At 45.4% G+C, this 23,073-nt stretch overlaps 1 protein-coding gene across 1 annotated transcript in view; it reads right to left on the bottom strand.

Annotated features, from left to right (window-relative positions):
* MEGF9 (multiple EGF like domains 9) overlaps positions 1-20,576 on the bottom strand; it is an 81,162-nt gene extending 60,586 nt beyond the window's left edge. Inside the window, exon 1 of the mRNA XM_067542146.1 lies at positions 19,886-20,576. Within this exon, the coding sequence (XP_067398247.1) occupies positions 19,886-20,402 (517 nt within the window). The 5' untranslated portion in view covers positions 20,403-20,576. The remainder of the gene's footprint in view (positions 1-19,885) is intronic.
* Positions 20,577-23,073: the final 2,497 nt, after the last annotated feature.

Raw genomic sequence — 23,073 nt, 5'->3', positions numbered from 1 at the left:
GCATAGCACCACTGAAGCTTTTTAGATCCACTTTGCAGAGATGTAGGTGATGCCACCAAGGGCAGGGCACTTGAGAATCAGACACAAAGGACACCAAGACCAATAAAAGCTAAAACGTAGAGATGCTTCCATGATAAAAAGCCTCAGCCAAACTTTCTAGATGAGAAATTAGAAAGGAAAATACACACACACACACCCCTCAGTGCCACAGCATGAAGTAGAGCTTCATACACACTAATGAGTTAAGCTTTACAAACACACTTGTGACATTGGGGGAGGGAAATCAAGGCACAAAGATCTTGAGTCTGAAAACCAGACTCCCAAAACTAACTCTCAACACCTCTGAAAACCAGGCCCTAACATGACATGCCTAACATCACACATCAGCATCAGTCAGAGGAAGAGCAGGCTTTCTAAGGCAAGGACCAGCTTCCGTCTTGTATACATGGACAGTATCTAACACAAAGAAGCCCACAATCAAGAATCAGGTCACTACAGCAACAAACAATAATAAAAAGCTGGAAACAGACCCCGCCCGCCTTCTCTGACACCCAGGCCTGTCCTTTAACTCCAAGATCCTTCTTCCTTCCTAATAGGCCTAAAACTTAGCTTGTTATGTAGGGAAGAAAGCATTGTAGATTCATTTATCAGTGCATCCAGGAGAAGTATTTTGGTCACCAATTAATTTTAGTTTTAAGTGGATTGGGCTTGCACAACAGCATCTCCTGAAAAGAAACAAACAAACAAGAGCTGAAACAAAATAGATGATCTACGTGTGGTGCTTCAGTGGGAATTAATGTCAAAGGCATTCTGTTGACAACTCGTAGTAAAGTTCCTGGAGGAAAATGCTCACAGCAAAATAGTTAAGTCAAGGCAAATGTTTGTCATTCATTATATGGAGCCAGTCTTGGATTTCTCAACAGCAGCCGCAAGCCAAGGAAAGCATGTTTATTATAATAATAATAATAATAATACATATTTTACAGAGAGCTTACGCCCTGTGTATTCAACTTGTCCTTGAAGGGAGAAACAATCAGCAGGTATAACATTTGCTTGCTTTTCTTTCATAACAGGTATTTGGTTTTCTATGTCAGTGAACTCTCTCACAGTAACTTGCTGGAGAATTTAGCTCCTCCTCCACTGTAACCAGCTCAGCAACAAATGGAACAGATGTTGTGTAGCTCACTGTTTGGTGTGTTATATAGCCCCCTCTGCACCCGATCCATAGAGGATGTACCTATTACAAGCTCCTAGCTAAGGGATGTTAGCGCAAGCTCTAGAGGCTCACGTTCTGGGCTCTAGAAGTCTGGGGCTTAATCTCCAGTGAGGACAAAGATAACATCATAACCACACTATCATTCAATGTTGGGGATATGGCAGGAAGTCTTGATTGCAGTATGTGGGATTGTAAATTCTCCTGTATTTTTGTTCTGTTTTTGTACAGCACCTTGCACAATGGCATCCCACTCCTTAACTAGGGTTGTAGAGGTAATAAAAATAAATCATAGTAAGCATCTGAATAACTGAGGGCAAAAAAAGGGAAGAGAAAGAAACGGAACAGGAAGTCTAGAGAGAGCAGACGGCTAGCCCCATACAGGACTCCCTAATGAGGCAAATCATCCACTGGACCAAATTCTGCTTCCAGGTCTTGTCCGCTCTAGGGATTGGCTTGAATTACAGCCATCAGTGCAGCCCCCAGCACAGACAGGCAAAGCCCTTATTTGCACTGAAGGACGTTACCCTGATTTCAAGCAGGGGAAGCTCCAATTGTGCAAACAGCCCCTTTGCTGTTATGCACTGATAGCTGTATTTGGGTCAAATCCCCAAGATATAGGAGGCAAGTTCCACTGATGTAACCTCCGTTGACCTCAGAGCCTGAGTAATATCTCTTGAAGAGAAGGAAAACTCACAAGAAACAGATTGAGAATATGACAAAGGCAGAGAATGAAGTGGCTGCTATAAATAGAAGAGGAGGCTCCAGGAAAGGAGAGAGAGAGAATATCCAGCACTGGCAAGAGCCAACAGGTCTGCTGCACTCTTATTCGGGAACTTTTTTGTTTACCAAAATTCTTAGGCTACAGATTAACTTTCTGTGCTTAATATCGTGGAGCCAGAAGATTAATTCAAAATAATTTTAAAAAATAAAAACACGCCAGCTCCCCTAAACTGCTTGGTTGTAGATTTGCAGGGGGAGGGGGGAGATGAGAAGAGGTGTGAAAACGAAACCATTTTATACAATCTGTCCTTGTTATACAATTCAATTTGCTTCGTTTCCTAAAACAGTAGAACAAGACCATATATTCAATAGCAAAGCAAAGGTGTGGAGGGAAACTGCAATTGATTTAGTCAAGTACTCATGCAATCTACCTCTATTCCAGAGGGACACCTCTTCATTTTTAGTCCATCCAGAAAAGTCTCTTCCATTTCCATGTAATCTATTCTGATGAAGTTATAAGAGACACCCTACCCTATTTTTCTCCTCTATATATGGCCTTCTTTATGGTGTTTACATGTTAGTAGGTCTATATGGTAGGCAAAACAAACTAGAAAAACTATGTTTTGTTTATGGCAAGAAAGATAATAAATAGAGCTTAGAGTAAAGGGCAATGTCTGGTATTTCAACATTTGTTTTCATCCCAAATCAGAGCACAAAAATAAGTCAGAAGTCTGAAAATTTTTGATTCAGAAACATTCAATCAAAAACATTCAGTTTAGATTTTTTCCAATGGAAAATTCCACCAAAATCTTTTCCCCACAGAAAATTTTGATTTTTGATAAAACCCCATTTTCCGATGGGAAAAATGTTTTGTTTCCTGTTTCATTCAACCAGCCTTAATAATAATATTAATACTTTGCACTTCTATAGCACCTTCCATGCAAGGATTTCAAAGAGCTTTACAAATGCATGATCCATTATTGTATTACAGCAGCCCCAAATGGCTCCAACCAAGATGAGGATCTTATTGTACTAGACGCCGTACATGTACAGAGCACAAAGCAATCCCTGCTCTGCACAGTTCACAATCAGGACAGACAAAGGATGGGAGAACAGCAGTACAGTATTGTCATCCCACGGCACAGATGGGAACAGAGACACAGCATGACTATGAAACTTGCCCAAAGTCATACTGGAAGTCTGTGGCAGAGTTGAGAATTGAATCCAAGTGTTCTGAACCCCAGCCCAGTGCCTTAACCCCAAGACCAGCCCTCCTTCCTCCCTGTTAATTCAAATGTGCTTTGGCCATGCCTTAGTTCCCCACTATTGCACAAGTATTGGGATAACCCCACACGTCAGCATGACCATGCAATTCTCCTGGTGGTGGAATCTCCAAGTGAAGATGGCCGGGAAGAAGGGGGGAAAAACACCCGTCTGCTCACAGGGGAGAACTCCCCATGGGATCCACCAGGCTGGCACTGGGACATGCTATTTGCATCTCCTGTACTGGTGGGCTGGGAGATGAATCTGGCCCATTATACCCAGTTTACATATGGGTATGAGTTCAGCAACTTACACACAATGGTGAACGTAACATCAATTACCAAACTGGGACTGCCACAGAGCCTGAATATCCTGATTCGCAGCCTCACCCGTGTACCACCTCCCCTCTTTACTGTGCCACCACCACAACAGAGAACACTAGATTGTGCCGCATCTCCGATTGCAGAGAAAAGGGCGATTTCTTCAGAAAGCAACATTAGAACACTGCAGGGAGAGCAATGCTGGCACATTTCACTTCAGGTGAAACTGTATAAAGGAAATGCCTTCCCACTCTCTGCAAGTGAACTGAAGGACATCTGCTTACTGCTTCCAGGAAGTGGGAAATCTACACCCTCCCACGCTAGAGGGGGGATGTGGTCTGCGGGGCTGCTCCTTTACAAGATCTAGGACTGTCACCCCATTCAGATATTCTGCCACTAAATAACAGAGTTACCATGAAAAGGATTGGTAAATCCTAATCTACTTGGAATCAAAAGTCCTGAAAGTGATTCCTCCAACCCGTGGGTTGAGATCCAAATAAAGGCAGAGGGGAGGGAGGTGGTTTGCATGCTGCATTAAAATAAAGGTCATCGGAAATGGATTAAAAAAGCAAGATCTTCTGACTCAGGTGGTGTCCTCACAATGAGTCATTGCCTGACTCTGGAACATTCAGTCATCACTGAGATACCCCCTTATTGTATGATCAGAACTGTTTTAGTAACCGCTAACCTTGACTGTTAAGTGTTGGGCCATAGAAGACAGTAATTATATCCCCCGAATTAGGCTTGTTTTCCTTTTTCCGCTAGGATGTTGCTGCAGTTGCCTTTCCAGAGTGAGGACTGCTGCTGAGGATTGGCAGAGCGGTACACACACAGCCAATCAGTGCCAAAGCATCCTGTTATTTTTGTTTCCTACCCATCCTCTCCCCTCCCACACACTTGTCTTGCCTTTTAGACTGTATGCTCTTTGGGACAGGGACTTATTTTCTCTGGGTTTGTACAGCACCTAGCACAATGGAGCTTTCACTTGCTTGAGACCTCTAAGTGTTAGAAACCCAACAACATGGAGCTGTCATAGAGCAGCTTCCACGGGCTCACAGGAATCGACAGGATCGGAGGGGGGAAAACATACATTGCAGCTATGCTTCTGCCACTTCTTTCCTGTCCATTTTACTCCAGTTTGCCCTCCTCTGGAAGGGACTCAGTGTGCACAGGCCTCCATCACACTTCCCACAGATAGAGAACAATCCTTATTAGCATGGATTAGGGAGTTGGTGAAAGCTCCACTACTTGTGGCATTTAAACCTAGACTAGACAAAGATGCAGAAAAGTACCCTGCAGGAAACAATCAGCACTAGTAAGAGGATGAATCAGAGGACCTGACAGGTTGTTTTCACATCTCTATCTTTCCATGAGTTTACAACTAGATGTTCTAAATTCATGGTCTATGTAATGCAGTCAATGAATTCTCTATTGTTACCAATAAAACTTGAATGCACCGTGTTAACGTCAATGACCCTAAAAAGAAAGGGTCTGAGGAAAATGAAATATTACAAGAGGAGGCTATTGAAAAAACAAATATGATCCATTTCAACATGCTTTTCATAAGCAACTTAAAGAACCCAGCACAACAGTCATTTATAGCACAGATCACACAGTAAAGCTAGTACATTAAAAACACACGTGGCATTAATCAGCTACTCAGAAATACATTCCACCATTTCCATAAATACAGGATCAAAGCAGCCTTAGCTGCATTACCAGTTAATATAGGCAGCCAATCAGTCAAAACACAGTGTAAAGCTGCCTGAAAACCGGTGCAATATAATTTGTGGGGAAAGGAATGAAGCAGATCCAGTTGAAAGCACACTGCAAACATGACCCTTTATGCAGGTAAAGGTTATATATGCAGCCTACTGATTACACAGAGGAGATGCAGCATAAAAAACAGAAAATAAAAGGATAACAGATTTTTATATACAAGTTTAAAGCTTGAAAAATGTCAAATTAGCCACATTTACAATTGATTTAGTAATAATTGCCATGAAGAGCTGAGAGGAATATACCCGCCCCCCCCCCCCCCGAAGAACAAGCGTCCCCTAGGTGTTCAAATGTCCTCCCATTTCAAAGTTTAGCTACATCCCTGGTTGTGGCTTGAGAAGCAGCAGCTGCAGGTCCAGAATGTATCAGCAGCCCTAGCTGAATCAATACATATATGTATGGGAGAAATTCCAACCAAATTTCCAACACTCTCTAATTAATTAAGCCTTGCAACCCTGCTGAGAGGTAGACAGGTATTATACCCTTTTTATGGACAACATTAGTAAGACATGGAGAGATTAAGAGCACAGGCTTGCTCCCATTACAATCAATGGCAAACTCTCGACTTCAAATGTAAACAGCGACTGGACCTAATTAATTTGTACAGGTGACCGAGCAAGTCAGCAGCTGTGGTCCAGCTACGACTGCTAGTGACAAATACATCCAACAGCTAGACATTAGACACTAGACGGGGAGGGCTCTGAACTACTACAGAGAATTATTTCCGAGGTGTCTGGCTGGTGGATCTTGCCCACATGCTCAGAGTCTAACTGATCTCCATATTTGAGGTCAGGAAGCAATTTTCCCCCAGGTAAGACTGCCAGAGATCCTGGGGTTTTTTGACTTCCTCTGCATTGTAGGGCATGGGTCACTTGCTGGTTTAAACTAGTGTAAATGGTGGGTTCTCTGTAATTTGAAGTCATGATCTGAGGACTTCAGTAACTCAGCCAGAGGGTATGTGTTTATTACAAGAGGGTGGAAGCTGAGGTTCTGGGGCCTGCAATGTGCAGGAGGTCCGAATAAATCACAATGGTTCCTTCTGGCCTTAAAGTCTATGAGTTCATGAGCAGCAGAAATGGAAATATGATCCCAGCATTCTGACTCCCCAGTCTTAGCATGCTCTGTCCTTGACCCACATTCTCCCCTGTCCTTCTAAGGTCTTTATCACCATAGCATCTAAGCACCTCATCTGTAATGTATTCATCCTCACAACAGTACTGAGAGGCAGGGAAGTGCTCTTGCCCCCATTTCACAGATGAGACTCTCTGTGCCTCAGTTCCTAAGTGATTTGTCCATGGTCATCTGTGGCAGAGCAAGGAACTGAGCACAGGTCTCACCATTCCCCGATTACTGCCCTAACCACTGGGCCATTCTTCCTCCCTTTTCTAGAAAGAAGGGACTGGCACTGTTGTTCCCATGGCAGAAAGCATGACTGATGGAATGCTGGGTGGCACACACCGAAAGCTATGCTTGGGAGCATCCAGATGTACCCCGAGAAAGAGTTCCCATCTAGTCAGGGTGAAGGGTAGCTACAAACAGCCTGGAAACTCTGAAGATAAAACACAATAGTCAGTTTTTTACTGAAAGGCTGCATAACCAGTTAGCTATCCAATTCTTAAAAGACATATATAGCAATAAGTACTATCAAATACCCAAGACTGTCACGGTTAGATATTCATCTCTTGGCTTATTTATATGGCCACAGTGTTAATGAATTCAAAATGCTAACTGACCAAAATTCTTACAGTGGAGACCTGAACCTTAGAAAAAAGTTGCAATGTTGCAAGATTTTTGCAGGGAAGAGTTCTGGTCTCTCCTGCTTAGACTCTGAATTGGTTACATTTATGGGCAAATTTTACTTCAAATACCAGGCATTCAGCATATACCTAGTCTGAGTAGCACAGGATCAAACTCAGACTTGGTGTAACCAGATGCAACTCCACTGAGGTTGCTTCCACTTACACCTGCTCTGAAATAGGATGCATGTGTGCATGGAGCAAGGAGTACAAACTCTAGAGCCATACCTCAGAAGGGCTGCAGGGCTGAGTCCTGTTGACCTCACTGGTTCTCTTCTTGCATAGAAGGGCCACAAAAGCCCATCCTCTACCCGTATTCTCTCATTCTTCATGTGTTGCCAACTCTCCAGTGGAATTAATATGGGAACAGCCAGAAGAGCAACAATCAGGAAAGGAATTTGGTCATTAAACAATGGGCTAGCTTTGGAAAGGTCAAATATTGCTAGGCAGATAAGTGCAATGTCATCATGTTTCGATGCTCTATTCTCTGCAGGCAGCGATGTGTGTTCCAGAAAACCCTACCAACCAAACAGCTCTCTTCTGTTTGATGAAAACAACAGCTGAGGGCTAGACTGTCACAGACCTTACTCAGCCATGCAAGGCCCCTACTAGTCTCCTGCTAGATCTGCTCAGGCTGTTACACTGACCGTGGGGAGGACAGATAGGACTGCTCACCTGAAATTCCCTGCTGTGAGTAAAAAGAGTGAGAGGAGCCCTCGCCAGCACACAGCGGGCACATGCTGTTCTCAAGAAGGTGGTGAAGTAACTCTCTGCTCCTCCAGCAGGCAGGAGCGGGGCGGAATTGAGGTTCTGAATCCTAAGGGGTTCCCTGAAGTGTTTGGGGGGGGGAGGGGGGTGTGCAGCTACACACCACCTGTGTGGGCAGGGTACATGGCAGAGTTCCAGCGTAGCCTTTAGGGAGCAAAAAGATATAAAAATCCCTACCTTGGGGCCAAATTCTGTCCCCCTTCCCCTTATATTCATGCTGATCAATGCCTTACTGTACAAGGAGCCCTGTTGATTTCAATGGATGCCCAGTGTGACCTGAGGGGGCAGAATTAAACACTCTATGGGCTTCCAGGGCTCTGAAACGAAACACAGCCATTGCAGCAACCTCATTTATAAAAACGAAACGAAGTCTCCGCTGCAATCTAATTTACGTAAGACAATTCAGTCCCTGTTAGCTATTTTTTAAAGTATATTTTCAATGGAGAAAAGCAGAAACAATCTCTTCCCCCAGCCACACATTCCCAAGAGAAATACCAACTCCTTGGAAACGCGTTTATTTCTATTGATAAAAGATATATCTTGAGTAGCAACATCCTGCTCCCGCTTGAGAGCTTGGCCAATCTTATCAGATCCACGGAAGCATTTCCTGTCTGCCAAGCGTCATTAACATTTCAATTTTATAAGCAGCAGACTGAATTACCTGTGTGTTTGGAGTCCAGGGACCCGACTCAAAACCCACTAGAATCTTTCCATTGGACCAGGCCCTTGAGGGCACCACTGTGACTTGCTTCACACACCCAGAGGGGAAGGAGGAGGCTGATGGAAAGTGGGCCTGGAATAAAGCAGTCTTCGGCCTACCCCACAGTATAGCAGGCACAGTGAGGCTGGCACAGGGCGGGGGAAGTAACCAGCTACTCTGATGAATAAGAATACGATTTGGTCACGGCGGTCATAGATTCTGTGACTTTCCAGGACTTCTGGAGCAGGGCTGGAGCAGCTGCCAGCCCCGGCAGCTCTGTTTTCACTCTCCCTCATGGTATTTTTAGTAAAAATTAGGGACAGGTCACAGCACTGTGAATTTTTTTTATTGCCCGCAACCTGTCCCAGACTTTTACTAAAAATACCAGTGACAGAATCTTAACCTTAGTAATGAGCAGTAGCTGACGACTTACTTCCCCTCTAGAGCAAGGAAGGTCAGAAGCAGAGAAAGAACTGTTCTTTCAGAATCATGAGCCCTTCCTTGGCCTGCCACAGCTACATAGCACCTCTTATTCAACTTCCTGGGTAAGTCACAGTCTCGCCCTGGGAGAGCTGGCCTCTGCTGCTGCGCTTTCCTTATGGGGGAGGGGAAAGGAGGCTAGTGGCTTCCCCCCCCTTTTTAAAGTCTGATTGAGTTCTCTTTCTAGCAAAGGTATTTCAGTTCTAGCTGCACCAAGAGTCAGGTTTCTTAATTCGATGCAGATTTCAAATGCCTAAAGAGCAAAGGCCCAAACCCTGCCATTGTTACATCCCTGAAACTCCCGTTCGGCTCTTTGAGAGCACGATAGACCACCATCTTCAAGCATGCCCCTTGTGGCACAGCGTGGCTTTGGAGGCCAACTGCCCTCCCTTGCTCCTTCCTGTGGTCTTGCAATTATTTATTTAGACCTGGGAACTGAAGACAAGATGCCTCCTTTGCAGGGATTTATTTGCTCCTTTTCCAGCGTATAAAGAAAACAACCTCCTCCTTAGCCTCTCAGATCCAACCCGTAAGCCAAGAGTCCCCTAGTTCTCCTCCCGGAGCAGGGTTATGCCTCTGGCCAGCTCCAACCCTCAGTCAGCTTTTCCCCACCTAGCCCCTTTTTATTCATGCTTTTCATCTGCCCAGCTTGGAGAGGTTCACAGGCCACAGCCCTTCTCCTGCTAAGAGCTCAATGAACTCCTTTCCCTAGGAACACCTCCCTACAACTAACCCAATGGTGGTAGGTTATTCAATTAACTGCCTAGATGGGCTTGTTTACAGTGCTGTTGTAGCGTATTGGTCCCAGGATTAGCTAGACAAGGTGGGTGAGGTAATATCTTTTACTGGACCAGTGTCTATTAGTGAAAGAGACAAGCTTTCGAGCTTATACAGAGCTCTTCGGTCTGGGAAAGGCACTGAGAGTGTCACAGCTAAATACAAGGATGGAACAAATAACAGCTGTTGTAAATTCATAACTCTGCTAGACACCAAAAATCATGGTCTGAAGAGGCTGGATTTATGGTTCATTACAGCAAGCTGTTACCCACTACCCCTTCTTTGTCCTATGACTGTAAAGATGTTAACTGCCCATTTCACCTTGAATGGTCTCTGGCAACATGTCTTAACTGCTTATCTGTTCCACTCTTTATTTAGCTGTGACACGGAGTATTTTTCCCAGACCCGAAGAGCTCTGTGTAAGCTCAAAAGCTCTCTTTCCACAAGAGAAGTTGGTCCAATAAAAAGGTGTTACCTCACTCACCTTGTCTCTCTAGATGGGCTTGCTCCCTTTCAATTAACTCCTTAGGGTATGTCTACCCTGCAACATAAGCCCCAGGTTAGTGGGACTCAAGTCTGCTGATCATGTTAGGGAACCCTGGGCTTGAGCATCTACACAGGGTTAAAATATGATGTTGAGACTTTTCTAACCAATGCTCGAACCTAGGGCTCTGGCATCCACACTGCAGTGCGCAGACTGGAGTTAAAGTAACCATATCCCAGAATCTCTAGCACCACCCCATCCTGAAATGTGGCTGCTCTAGCTCTGGGGCTGGGACCATGGTGCACTGGGGAAAACCTTACTGCTCACGCTGCATGTTACCAGGAAGGTTTGATGAGTTCGCTCTCCACACAAACCCAGGAGGCCCAGATCAGTGATCAGAAGAGAATGGATTAATGCTGATCAGAGCTGTTGCAGTTTGCAAAGGAAGGAGAAGGGGGGGAAGAAGGTGTGACTTCCAATTTCAATAGAGTGGATTGCAGATTGTTGGATACAAAGGACTAAGAAAGCTGTCCCATGGAATTGTGGGATACTTCCAGTTGACTCCCAGGACCAGAATCAAACGGAGCTGGGGGGGGGGGAAGAGGGGTGTTTGAACCCAGGCTCAAGCATGGCCTTACATTGCAGTGTAAGCACATGTCTACACAAAGACCAAAAAACCCACCGCTGGCCCATGCCAGCCAACTCAGGCTCGCAGGGCTCAGGCTGCGGGGCTGTTTTGTTGCTGTGTAAACTTCCGGACTCGGGCTAGAGTCTAGGATCCCAGGGTGGGAGACTCTACACAGCAACACAACGACCCCACAGCCTGAGCTGGAGTCAGCTAGCACCGGCCAGACGTGGGTGTCTAGTTGCTGTGTAGACATATCCTTAAGAGTCCTCATGGCTAACCTGGGCTCCCCTTAAAGGGGACGCAATCCCCATGATAGTGAGTCAGTGCACACAGTAGAATTCAACCCTAAGAAGGATTTTTTTTGTTTTGTTTTATGCAGAAATAAGTACTCCAAAACCAGTGACCAAGAGCCTACGTGCATTTATCATCATCATCTCAGTCATCAGCTATGGGGGAGAAAATCCAGGAGACTGGTGAGCCAAATATAAAAATAGTCCAGGGGAAAAACAGCAAGTTACACTATGGAAAGAGTCCAATATTCTACTAGCCACACCTTCCATTATTTAGATCATCAAGACATGTGTCCCAGCTAAATTCAGATTTGCATACAACATTTCATCTCCTTATCATGTAGTGATATCACCATTCAGTTACAGTCACCTGTCAGTGGTAACTGATCTACTGCAGTCACTTCCTAGTTTCAGTATACAGCAACATCTTCATTGGGGCTCCACTGTCAAGCAACAGAGGAGTTGGGGAGATTGCCAAGAATAAAGGGCCAGTCCAGAGGTACAGGGACTCCATGTGCCTGGCTCAAGAACCTGTTGTGAACCACAAGGATCCATGCAGAATCTGGAGGCCTCAGGGGTTTGTGGACAGGCCCTAGGGCTGATTATGTAAGATGGGGTAAATCCTACCCCAAATGTGACCTGGGGCAACTCACTTGGTCTCTGTGCCTCGTTTCCCCACCTGTACAATGAGAACAGCAGCACTGCCATTCCTCGCAGGGGTGTTATTTGGATAAATACATTTAAAGATTGTGAGGTGCTCATATACCAAGATGACGGGGGCCAGATAAATACATTAGGTAGACAGATCAGGATGTTCTCTAATTCAGAGTTGCTAACTCTCGCAATTTTGTACCGAGTCTTGTTTGGTATTTTTTCTTCAAGACCCAGCTCCTGGAGTTATGAGAGACTCAGTTTTCATTTTAAAAAATGAAACCAAAAAAAAACCCAAAACAAACATACAAATTTCTAACCCTCTTCATCGCTGAAAAAATTTGAAAACCTGATCTCCTAACGGCTCAAGAAGCAGCAAGTAAAAAGACACACGATTTATTAGGTTTAAAAGTCTCCTGACTTTTAAGCCAAGCTCATGTTTTTTTAATGCTTAGGGTTGGCATTGCTGTTAGTTTGAGGTGTAAGTGAGTGTGACATGGCTCTGAGACCACAACACATCCTCTCCATGGAACTAGCGAAGAGCACAGGATAGTTATATTTCCTGCTGAACGCAGCATGATTTTATTTATTTTGTTTTTCAGACTCACAATACCAGGATCATGATTTATAACACCTCCTCACTCCTCCGGCCCCTCCCATGATGGTTTTTATGCAGCACAACCATTCCTTACTTCCCAGCTTTCACAGTTGGGATTCAATTTCCATTTCTTTAAAAAATGGAAATAAATTTCCTGCTGCTGTCTCCTTGAAACCCTAATATCTTGACAGCCGTATTGAACTGCAAATCCTGAGCTTCAAATGATACCACGCTCAAGTTGCATTTCCAAGTGATTAACAAGAGGAGAGCAGCTCCCAGCAGCTCCCATAAGTCGTTCCATATACATATTGTACCCCATTATTTATGTCTAAGATAAGTGTTATCAGGCTCTTCCTGGATTGCTTTTAGCTGAGTTGTCTCCCAGCACTAGAGATATCCCAAAATCCATGGATTGGGAGCCTTCCCTACTTCGACAGTCATAGATTTTAAGGCCAGGAGGGTCCATTATGATCATCTGGTCTGATCTCCTGCATAATGCAGGCCACAGAACCTCAGCCAGCACTTACTGCATTAAAATCTTCTAAAGCACCCAAATGGGGACCACTGTGAAGCTCTAGAGTCCCTCTAGGACATGCTGAGATGCAGCAATCCCTAGCAGCAGTGGCAAGAGGGTGATGAAAATCTATGGAAGAGAGGCAGCTCTGGGGGCACAGATGAGAAGGGAGAAAGATCAGCCCCAGCCGGGAGAAAGAAATTAGGCTGGAGGAAGACAGAGTGGAGGGTAATAAGCTATCCAGGTCTCAGGTTTCCACACCAGCCTATTTTAATAAAACACCTCAAAAATGTTTCTCATTCTCCATGAAAAGTTGCCTCCTTTCCAGGTACCTGAAAAGCAACTGATCCTCAGTTCTTTAATAAAGACAGGCCCAAACCCAAACATCAGGTGAGAACCTCACAAACAGCCCCTAATATTATTATTATTATTTCTTAAAGGCAGTACCCACTATGTACTCAGCACTTCGTAAGCAATCAAGGAGAAGCTCAGAATCTAAAAACAAACACATGGACAGAGCACAGAGAAAAGGGCACAGTAACAACAGGCAAATGACACACAAGTCAGCTCGATTCGCTGTAGGTAGTGCAGCAGAAGTGAGTCTTCAAGATGGATTTAAAATGTGGACAGAGTAAAGAACATGAGTATCGGCGCAGAGGGGCCATTCCACGTAAAGTAGGGGGGCTTGTGGAAGGGATTGTGAGGGACGCTGATAAATGGGTAGACAAAGCTGAGAGCACGAGCAAAGCAGAGACGTTGAGGAACCCAAATGAAGTTTGACAAAGTAAATAAATAAGCAGAGGCAGGGGAGTTATGTAGCACTTTGAAGGCAGTGACAAGGGGTAAAATTTTCAAATGCAGCTAAATCACTTAGCCGTACAAGTCCCAGTGGCGTTTAGGAGCTTTGTAAATGTGATGGAAAAAGCTTAAATCTGATGCAATAGTGAGTAGGATTCTATAAAACCCGGGAAATGTTTGGATGAATCCTGCCCATCTCTTTCCTTTTAACAATGCTTGTTTTATTAGCCCAGATTTGCAAAATGCTGTGTGTTAAAATATTACACTGTACCCACAATTACTCACAAGAGGAGCCTAAATGTTATTATCCCTACTATACAGCCGGAGAAACTGAGACACAGAGGTTCTCGCAATTTGCCTGAGACCACAAAGGGAGCCTATGACTGAAGCAGGGATTAGAACTGAGCAGTTCCTCATTCACAGCTCCATACATATGCCACCTTGCCTTCCCCTTTATGTATTGTACACTGCACTTCTCTTTGAAGCACAAACCTCAAGGACACAGCCAATGGCTAACTAGCAGTGGGGACTCAATCAAGGCCATGAGGTGTCCAGATGAGTAAGAAAACAGAGTTGCAAATGCCCTCACTTCCAAAACATCTACTGCACTGTATTCCTTCCAGGATTTTACATCCCTCTGAGATTTGTCTTAGTCTCTTGTTTGTGACCTAAATCTATTAGCTAATCTTTCTAACACAGACACCATCAATTTGGCTGCTTTCGGCTGCACCTTTTCAGTCTGGATAAACTATTTCCAGTAAAGGAACCAAAAGCAGCACATACAGTAATATTCTAAATGTGGTTACACAGGTCACTTACTGTCAGTATACTTTGCTTTGACTTACATACTCCACATATATACTCCAATACACCAAGATCTGCTTTGTTTACGCAAATGATTCTGAGTGTCCATAATCACTTCAGGTACCTTTTCTGATCAGTGCTCAGAGCAAGGATTGTTTTTATCCCCCAACCTCAAAAATGTACAAGTTGCAAAATTCAGATCTGGGGACACGTTCCAAATACCCAAAATTTTGGAGGGGTGCTGATCTATGAATCTAGTTCAAAGCATTACAAAGGTGGAGGCAGTTTCCAAAATCTAGAACTGGGTTCAGATTTCAAACACCCTCAAAATTCCAGGGATGTCTGGATTCAAGGTTTTGGACGGTGGTCTAGGTTGCAATTAATCCATTTTCTGTGTAGCAACCAATACATTTAATAGGTCTGTCTGCCTATCCATTTTTTGGGGTTGGACCCAAGGCTCTAAAAAAAAAATCAAGGAGTGACTTGTACAGTGAGACACATTCTGATCTTTCATGAAGATTTTGCATTTGTTCTCTCGTTTGTTGATCTGATATAAATAAATCTTCTGGATTGAAAATATAGATTTTTCTGTGTATGCAAAACATAACATTGATTGTAATGAATTAAATTACCTGCCTAGCCATCCCAAGCTCAGACTCACCAATGCAAAGCACTAAAAAACACCAGAAGTCAAGCCTAGCCCTCAAAAATGTTGAGATTCACTTAAAAATAGTAACTTTAAAGAAAAATTGGGACTCTTTTTGTTTGCTTCTGGTGTTGGAGACTTTGGACGAGGAGGTCATATTTTCAAGCTATTCTGCACAACGCTGAGGGCTAGAAACTTACTTTTCTTATAAATGAAAGCTGAGATTCTGACATTATCACATGACTCCAGGAGCAGAGTCTTGAGGAAAAAAATCAAACCACATATCACAGAACTATAGATAAAAATCACAAGTGTTGGCAACTCTGCAAAACAGCTGTAAACTTAAGTATGGAAGAGAAAAATACATTGATAATAAAATAGTAACAGCACTTACATAGCACTTGACATCTTGATAAAGCCGAACAAACAGCCTGATTTTCCTCCCATTTACACTCTTTTTACACCAGTGTACCTCTATTCACTCCAATGCAGTTGCTCCTGATTTACACCAGATGAGAATCAGGCCCACCAGCTTCAAAACAATCAAAGTGTTATTCTTCCCATTATGGGTTGCAATAACAGTGCTGAGAGTAAATGCAGCCTTGATAAAAAGGGGTCCATTTCTGTAGTCAGCCATGTGATGTCCATTGATTTTAATGGTAGTCATGTGGGTAAAACCACATGTGACTGTTTTTGAAAATGAACCTCTACCCCTACAGGACTCAGAGGGACACTTTATATTTTTAGCAGTAGTCCAGTCTATATGGATCAGTGACGGCGCATGCTGATGGCTATGCCTACAGTGTATAACAACTTCACAAGTCAAACAGGCTTTTCCATATGAATTCAGGTACATGCCTCTGATTAAAATGAGCTATATTCCACAGAAGGGAGACAGAAGTTATTACACTGGCGCTCTCCTGGTTCATGTATTCTAAACTCTTTCCTCTGGAGGGGGCCTCCTAAACCCATTCCATCTGTTAACGTACAGTCAACCCTTCATCAATCAAACTCAAACTACCCTTCCTAACAAATAAGCTGGATTAAGGGTAACCTGTCCATGTAAATGTCCATGTAAATGTTTGTAGGGTGCCCATCACCCAAGATGAATAACGTAGAGATCAACTGGCTGTAGTTAATAATTAGCATTTATAAACTTTTAAGAGCATCACAAGCATTATTAACAAATCGTCTTACCATGCCTGCGGTAGGTAGGGGAAGTAGTATTGTCCCCATTTTATAAATGAGGAAATTGAAGCACTGAGAAGTGTAGTAACTTGCTCAAGGGCAGGGAGGTCCTCAGAGGCAGCACTGAGATTAGACTCCTAGTCCTGAACTGAAACCCCTGCACCCCAGCAATCGTGCAAGGATCACACATGGAACATGGAAGAATTGTGCACAGAACATGGAAGAGTCTGGATCCTCATATTAGATTTTGAACTATCCTTTCATGTCTTGCATTTATGAATGATACTTGTACTTTTGCCTATAAGGAAACTAGGCAGTGCTGCTCCCGGTCTCTATAAAGCATAAAAACAAGAGGTCCTGGTTCTCTTGGTCTTAAGAAGTGATTTCTGACATCATTCCAAGATACTGCCGCTAGAAGTACAGTCCTTTGGAGGCAGTGTAACAGGAGCAGAACTTTCTGATGCTGCATTACCTGTCTTGGAAGTGATACACTACTGCAAGGCATGATCATAAACATTTTTGGGTAGTGGCTGCTCCTACACTAAGTCATCCTCTCGCCTAATAGATTTCAATCAACTTGCAGAAAAACACTAAGGATAAAATCAGTTGGAGAATATTTACTTTATATGACTCAACAACCTGTATATTCACTCTCTGCACTTCAGGCCCTCAGGTTCAAACTACACATTCTGGAAACTGAAACTCAGTCAGTTTGTTGACAGAGCAGATGAAGTCTAATCATTGTACAACTGAAAAGGTTGCTTTTGCTCTAAGAAAATACAACCCTTTCCTAGTCTAATCTATCATTTCCAAATTTAAACTATCCTATTTCCTTGTGAAGATACAAAGACACAAAACTCAACAGAAACAAAAGGGAGATAGGGCTGTGAAAGAAGAATCCAAGTTTTCCACAAACTGCCATTCTAGCCAAATAAGAAAAGTTGATTAAAATCACCTGCTCAGACAGATACTTCAACTGCTGAAGTGGTAAGAAACAGCAAAATATCGCTCTGTTTCACATCCTTGCCCTGAATTTGACACATTTTGAAGAAAGTATTTTCAATGCTGGGGTATATGTATATGTCTGTCTAGTCTTCATTTCTAAAATTCTAGGAACAAATTCTCTGCTGGGGTAAATGGGAACAGCTCTATTGACTTCAGTGGAGTTTTGCCCATTTTCATTAGGAGAAAATTGAGCTCCCCACCCCGTTTCCAACACAGGTGGATGAGAACATCAAAGCTCTGGAGAGGGCTGTATGGTCCATCTTGCTAATTCTCCATCTCATTTCAAACAGCTGAAAAGAGATTTTCTCCCTTGCCTCTGCCCCCTGGTCTCTCACCTTTTCCCACGTTATTTCATTTAGCCCTAATAAAGCATTTTGGGGCTGGTTTACATGAAAGAGCGAGTACAAACATAAGGTTCAGATCCTCAGCTGGTATAACTGGGTATAGCTCCACTGAATTCAATGGGAGCAGAATCAGCCCTAGAGCTGATTATGACTGTGTTGTGATACTTCCCAGAATGGAAAAAAGCTGAAGGCCTTTTTTACTCGCATGAAAATCAGGCATTGCATTTTCACAGGCCTCTCCCAAAGTCTGAGCAAATGCTTAGCATTTGCATATCCCCTCTCCTCCCCAATACATAGCATTTATTTGGATGTTGGCTCAATTCAAGTACCACGAATTCCAGTTTGAGCGAATCTCCTGTCGCCAGTGTGTGGACGTGAGGAGTGGGGATAGCACTTCTTACCCTTAGGGCTCAACTGTGCCTTTTAGGTGCTGGCCAGGGGGCACAATACTTTACAGTAGGCGCACACTGGGTACTATATCCCTTAAAGGTGTAGTGTGGGCTCCCCTCTGAGCCTGCCAAGTTCTGCTGGCTGGAGGGTGTGGGGAGAGAGAGAAGGAAGGTCAAGCCCACTAACACACTCCTTCTTGTTCCTTTAAGGGTACTGCTGCTCTAGCCAGGAGAAATTCTTGCACCCAGCAGCTTCAGTTGGACCCCTGCACAATTGACTCAAGATGGAGGGAAAGGTGCCTTGTGCCCTTCCCATCCCTTGCACACTCGGGGACCAACCAGCATCTGATCAAACCTTGTGATCAAACCAAAGAATTTTCTTCTTCTGCCTTTATTCTCTTACAATCCACCCAGTTCCCCCCTTACCCCTCCCCCCCATTAATAGCTATAGCAATACAAATGTGTAATGGGTATTGTTTCCATTTTAGCCCTTATCTCCAGTTCCCCAGCCCCTTTATCAACACAACATGAATCTGACCCTGTTCCCTTTGACGCCAATGGGAGTTTTGTCATCAAGTTCAAAGGGAGCAGAATTAGAACCCAGGGCATCTTTGTTTGGACTATTTGTTCAGCAAACCATTGCTTGTTTGTGATGCCTTCAATTACCCCTGTCCTCTCCACGTACAGTACATTTTAGAATATAAAAGGCTCTAAAAACAAGTTTCTTTTAAATGAAACCCCTCCTTGTAACTCGCTGGTGCCTAGTCAATAGAAAAGTCTGATCTTTCCTTGTACAGGCATTATTTAATACAGGGGCATAGAACCTGCTACCATTTAATTCCATTTCTAAATTCCTATTGACTTCAATGGGAGCAGGATTGACCCCATAGTAACGGTTAGTATGTATATAACAAAATTCCACGTTTTCTTATCCTCACATCCATTTATAAACGGTGGTGAAAGACTGCTCGATCAAATTCAATTTTTTGTATTTGCATACTAGTGTTGCCAACGTGTAATAAAAAAAGGTAGAAACCTCAGGTGTCTGTCAAGGTAGATGGTGATCATCAGGCATCTGCCTAGAATAAGGCTTCATGCTCCTGTGTAGGGTTTTATCCTGTGTTTATTTGTCATGGACACAGACTGGTGCATGAGAAATAAGCAGTGAATGAAAAGCAAACAGCCTTCTTCTGTTAATGTGCAACTGACGCAGTGTACACCTGCCCCTTGTTTATTTTTAAACAAAACTTTATTTAGCCTGATCCTGAAATTAACATTGGCAGGTTTTTCTATTTTCAGCTCCCTGAATGACCCCCCAGCAGTAACCTCAGAAAAAAACAAACAAACAAACAAACAAAGCCGTGAGAAAACCAGAGGAATTAGAAAAAAAAAAAAAAGAGAAGCTACCCTTTCCTGGCCATTGCTAAACATCAGGTTATTGCCAACGATTTCTTTGCGGGTGGAAGCGGGGAGGGGAAAGTGGAAGCAACATTTTTCTCCGAGCCTTTCTACATCTGCCACCATCAGCAGAAATTTCCACCGGAGCTGGGGGGTGGAGGACGGACCAGGGGTGTTTCCCGTTGGCGCTGCTCGGTGTCAGCCAGGAGCCTCGGGCATCACCGCGCACCTTGAGCATCTTCCTCCTCTCCCTCTTGCCAGTTGAAACCTGCGGGTCCCTTTATTGTTACACCCGGCGGCAGGGCGGGGGGAGGGAAGCAACGACTCACCTTTGCTGCTGCTGGTGGTGGTGGTGGTGGTGGCGGCCACGTCCTCCTCTTCCTCCTCCTCGGCAGGTGGGGAGGGCACTGCAGAGGGGGGGCTGGGGGTGCCGAGGGGGCGCGGGGCCCCTTGGCTCGGCAGGGGAGAAGTCGAACCTGCTGCTGCTGCTGCTGCTGCGGAGGGGGACGCTGCGGTGCCGGTGCTAGGCTGGGTTCCCGGCGGCTCCAGGCTCGCCCGGTCCGGGTCTCCCGCCTGCGCTGGCCCCGCGCTGACACCGGGCTGGGGGCTGGCGGGGCGCGGCCCCGAGGGGGCGAGGGTGAGCGGAGGAGCGGTGGCTCCCGGTCGGACGAGCTCGTTCCCTTCCTCCGCGCCGGGGGCGGCACGAGTTCCCGGCAGCGCCGCTCGGGGCTCCCCGCCGGGGGCCAGGCTGTAGCCCTGGTCGGGCTCCAGCCGCAGCGAGTCGGCGGCCAGGGCGGACACCAGCCAGAGCAGGGCGAGCCGCGCCGGGCTCCGCGCGACCCTCATGGCGCGGCGCAGCGCTCCCCCATCCGCTCCGCCAGCCAGCCCGCCGCGGCGCCGCCGTGCGATGAGCGCTGCCCGGCCGCCGGCCGCGGCACCATCCCTCCGCCGCTTGCAGTGACAGGAGCCGGCGCTCCTCCCCCCCGCGAGCCCTTCCTGCCCTCGCGCTGCCTCCGCCCCTGCCTCGCGCCGGCTTGGCGGGGGGGGGGGCGATGGGAGGGGGGGGGAAATCGGAGCCAATCGCAAGCCCGCCTCAGCCACGTGACGGCTGGCTCGGCCTACGTCAGGCGCCGCCCAGCCAATCACAAGGCCGCTGGCGGAGGGGGGGCGGAGCGTAGCAGGCGGCCGGGGCTGGGACTCTTGCCTGTGCGGTGCTGCATTGTGTTACCGGAGCGACGCGGGCGGCACGCGCGCAGCGACGAGGCGTGCCCAGCCCCGCTTGCTGCGGCTAACAAAGGAGTCACCTCCGCGGCCGCGCACCGCGGGCGGGGGGAAGGGCGGGGGGACTGACTGACTGACTGACTTCCTTTCCTGCGCTGGGGACGGGGCCCGGCTTGAAAAGCCGGAGCGGGGTTTCCACCTTCGTGGTTATCGGTTTTTACAACCAAATTTCCGCCGGCCGAACGAGGGGGGAAGGTGCCCGCCTTGCACCCGCGAGACGGCAAGGAAAGCCCTTGCAGCGCGTCATCGGCAGGAGCCCCGCGCTCAGCTCGCTGCAGTGCAGCCACTTCTGGGGCGGAGCGCGTCCCAGCGGGGCGGTTGTGACGCAACGAGCTCTGATGCAGGGAGGGAGAGTAAGAACGGGCTTGTGGTTGCAGCCCTGGGCTGCTAGTCAGGGGATGGGGGTGCAGGTCTTGGCTCTGACACAGAGTCGCTGTCGTCCTAAGCAAATCACTTAATCTTTGTGCTTCAGTTAGCCGCCTGTGGAAACTGGGATGCTCATGATTCCTTTCTCCTGCTCTTTCTTTGTGCTGCTTATTAAAACTGCAAGCTCTTCCGTGTAGGGACTATTTACAGTGCTAAGCACTAACGTGATACTAATAATAGCCACTCAGAAACGAGCCATTGAGGCTGACAACACCTTGAAATGAGCATCAAAGCTGACAAAACGTTGGCCATAGATTGTGATCCAGGGTATTGGAAAGGGATACTTGGAGGTGACCTGGGTGAGATTGGTGTCAATCGTTCTCCATGATAGAGCAGAGTGAGCAAAAAAACAATGAAATTATTATTAATTATTTATTGAGCACCCACAGTGTGGTCACTGCTCCACAAACATAAAAGGGAGACATTGCCCTGCTCCTAAGAGCTTTGTTCTGTTTTGTTACTAATGAAGAAAAACATCACTGTGATAAACACATAGGCACATGTACCCAAGTGACTGCGCTGCTGTGTGTTTACATGCCAGACACCTGCTGATGACAGTGGGAGAGGCATGCCCATAAATACTGCAGGATCAAGTTTTAAGGGGGAATACAAGAGCAACCCACCCTTATTGCTGCCACCAGGGAAAAGTTCTGCTGATCCAGGTAGGAAAGGATGTGTTTAGTTACAGTTTATAAACACTAATAATTCAGGCTGCATTCAAAAAGGAAATGTGCAGTGCTGGAAAATGCATCCTTGTCACACTTTCCTATTGGTGATCCTGACTGTCGGCCCTGTGCCCTCTATTAGCTGTGTATCCCCATCAAAAATGACTATTGATCTGAAAGGAAAATTTTAAAATCTATGATGTGCTGTTAGTTTTATTGAAGGCAGCAGATTTCTACAGGTTCCTCTCCAGAGTTAGATGTTCCTTCCCCTCCCTTACTCAGAACAAAGCCTAGATGATTACCCTCTTTCTAATTCAACACTTGTCTACACAAGGACATTGACTGGCATAGCTGTTCCAGAATATCATCACCATTAAAGCAAATCTCAAAGGGACATAGCCTTCCTGCAGATCAAGCACCATATAGATTGATCTCTAGCTATTATGTAATAGCTATTCTGGAATAGCTACCTATGGGGACACTCACAAAGCAGAGTAATTATTCCAGAATAAAATCATTTTTATTCTGGAACAGGGAGTCTACATGGGAGTTATTCCAGAATAACTAAATTATACCAGAATAGTGATTCCAGAATAGTTATGCTGGCCAATTGCCTCCAGGTAAACAAGCTGGTCTTCATTGAAAGTCTCAGCATGTTCCCACAGAAGGTTTGAATTCCATCAGATCAGCACTTTCCGATGGAAAATCATTTCATTGGAAACATTTCTACCAGCTCTAGGCTCTAACCCATTCCCAGTCCCCAAACCACCCAAGCCCACTTCACACAAACTTTGATGACACATACAAAAGTTAATTTTGACACCCAACAAAATCCATGATACCAAAACATTTTTTTAAATCAATGTTAATTGCCAAGCAAGAAAAATTAATCATCTCTTTGGAGTTAGTTTTCAAAGCTCCAAGCAGCATTTTGCCACACAACTCTTATTAAGTTCATGAGTAGTAAGTGGTTTTTGACATTACAGCGCCCTCTTAGGTAGGCAGATCCCAGAAATGACTGTAATGCAGATGTCTACAAATGTGACTGAAGAGCAAGGCTAAATTGCAGCCAGTCTTGTGAATGTAGGTGTCCATGTGTGGTCGTTCTGGCCCTTAAAGAGCATGCTCCATAAACACACATTACA

This window comes from Emydura macquarii, unplaced genomic scaffold (assembly GCF_026122565.2).
Source record: "Emydura macquarii macquarii isolate MOO-44397 ecotype Brisbane River unplaced genomic scaffold, CSIRO-AGI_Emac_v2 contig_691, whole genome shotgun sequence".
Lineage (NCBI taxonomy): Eukaryota > Metazoa > Chordata > Testudines > Chelidae > Emydura > Emydura macquarii.
The sequence above is the reverse complement of the archived record's forward strand: the minus strand, read 5'-3'. Positions and strand labels throughout refer to the sequence as shown.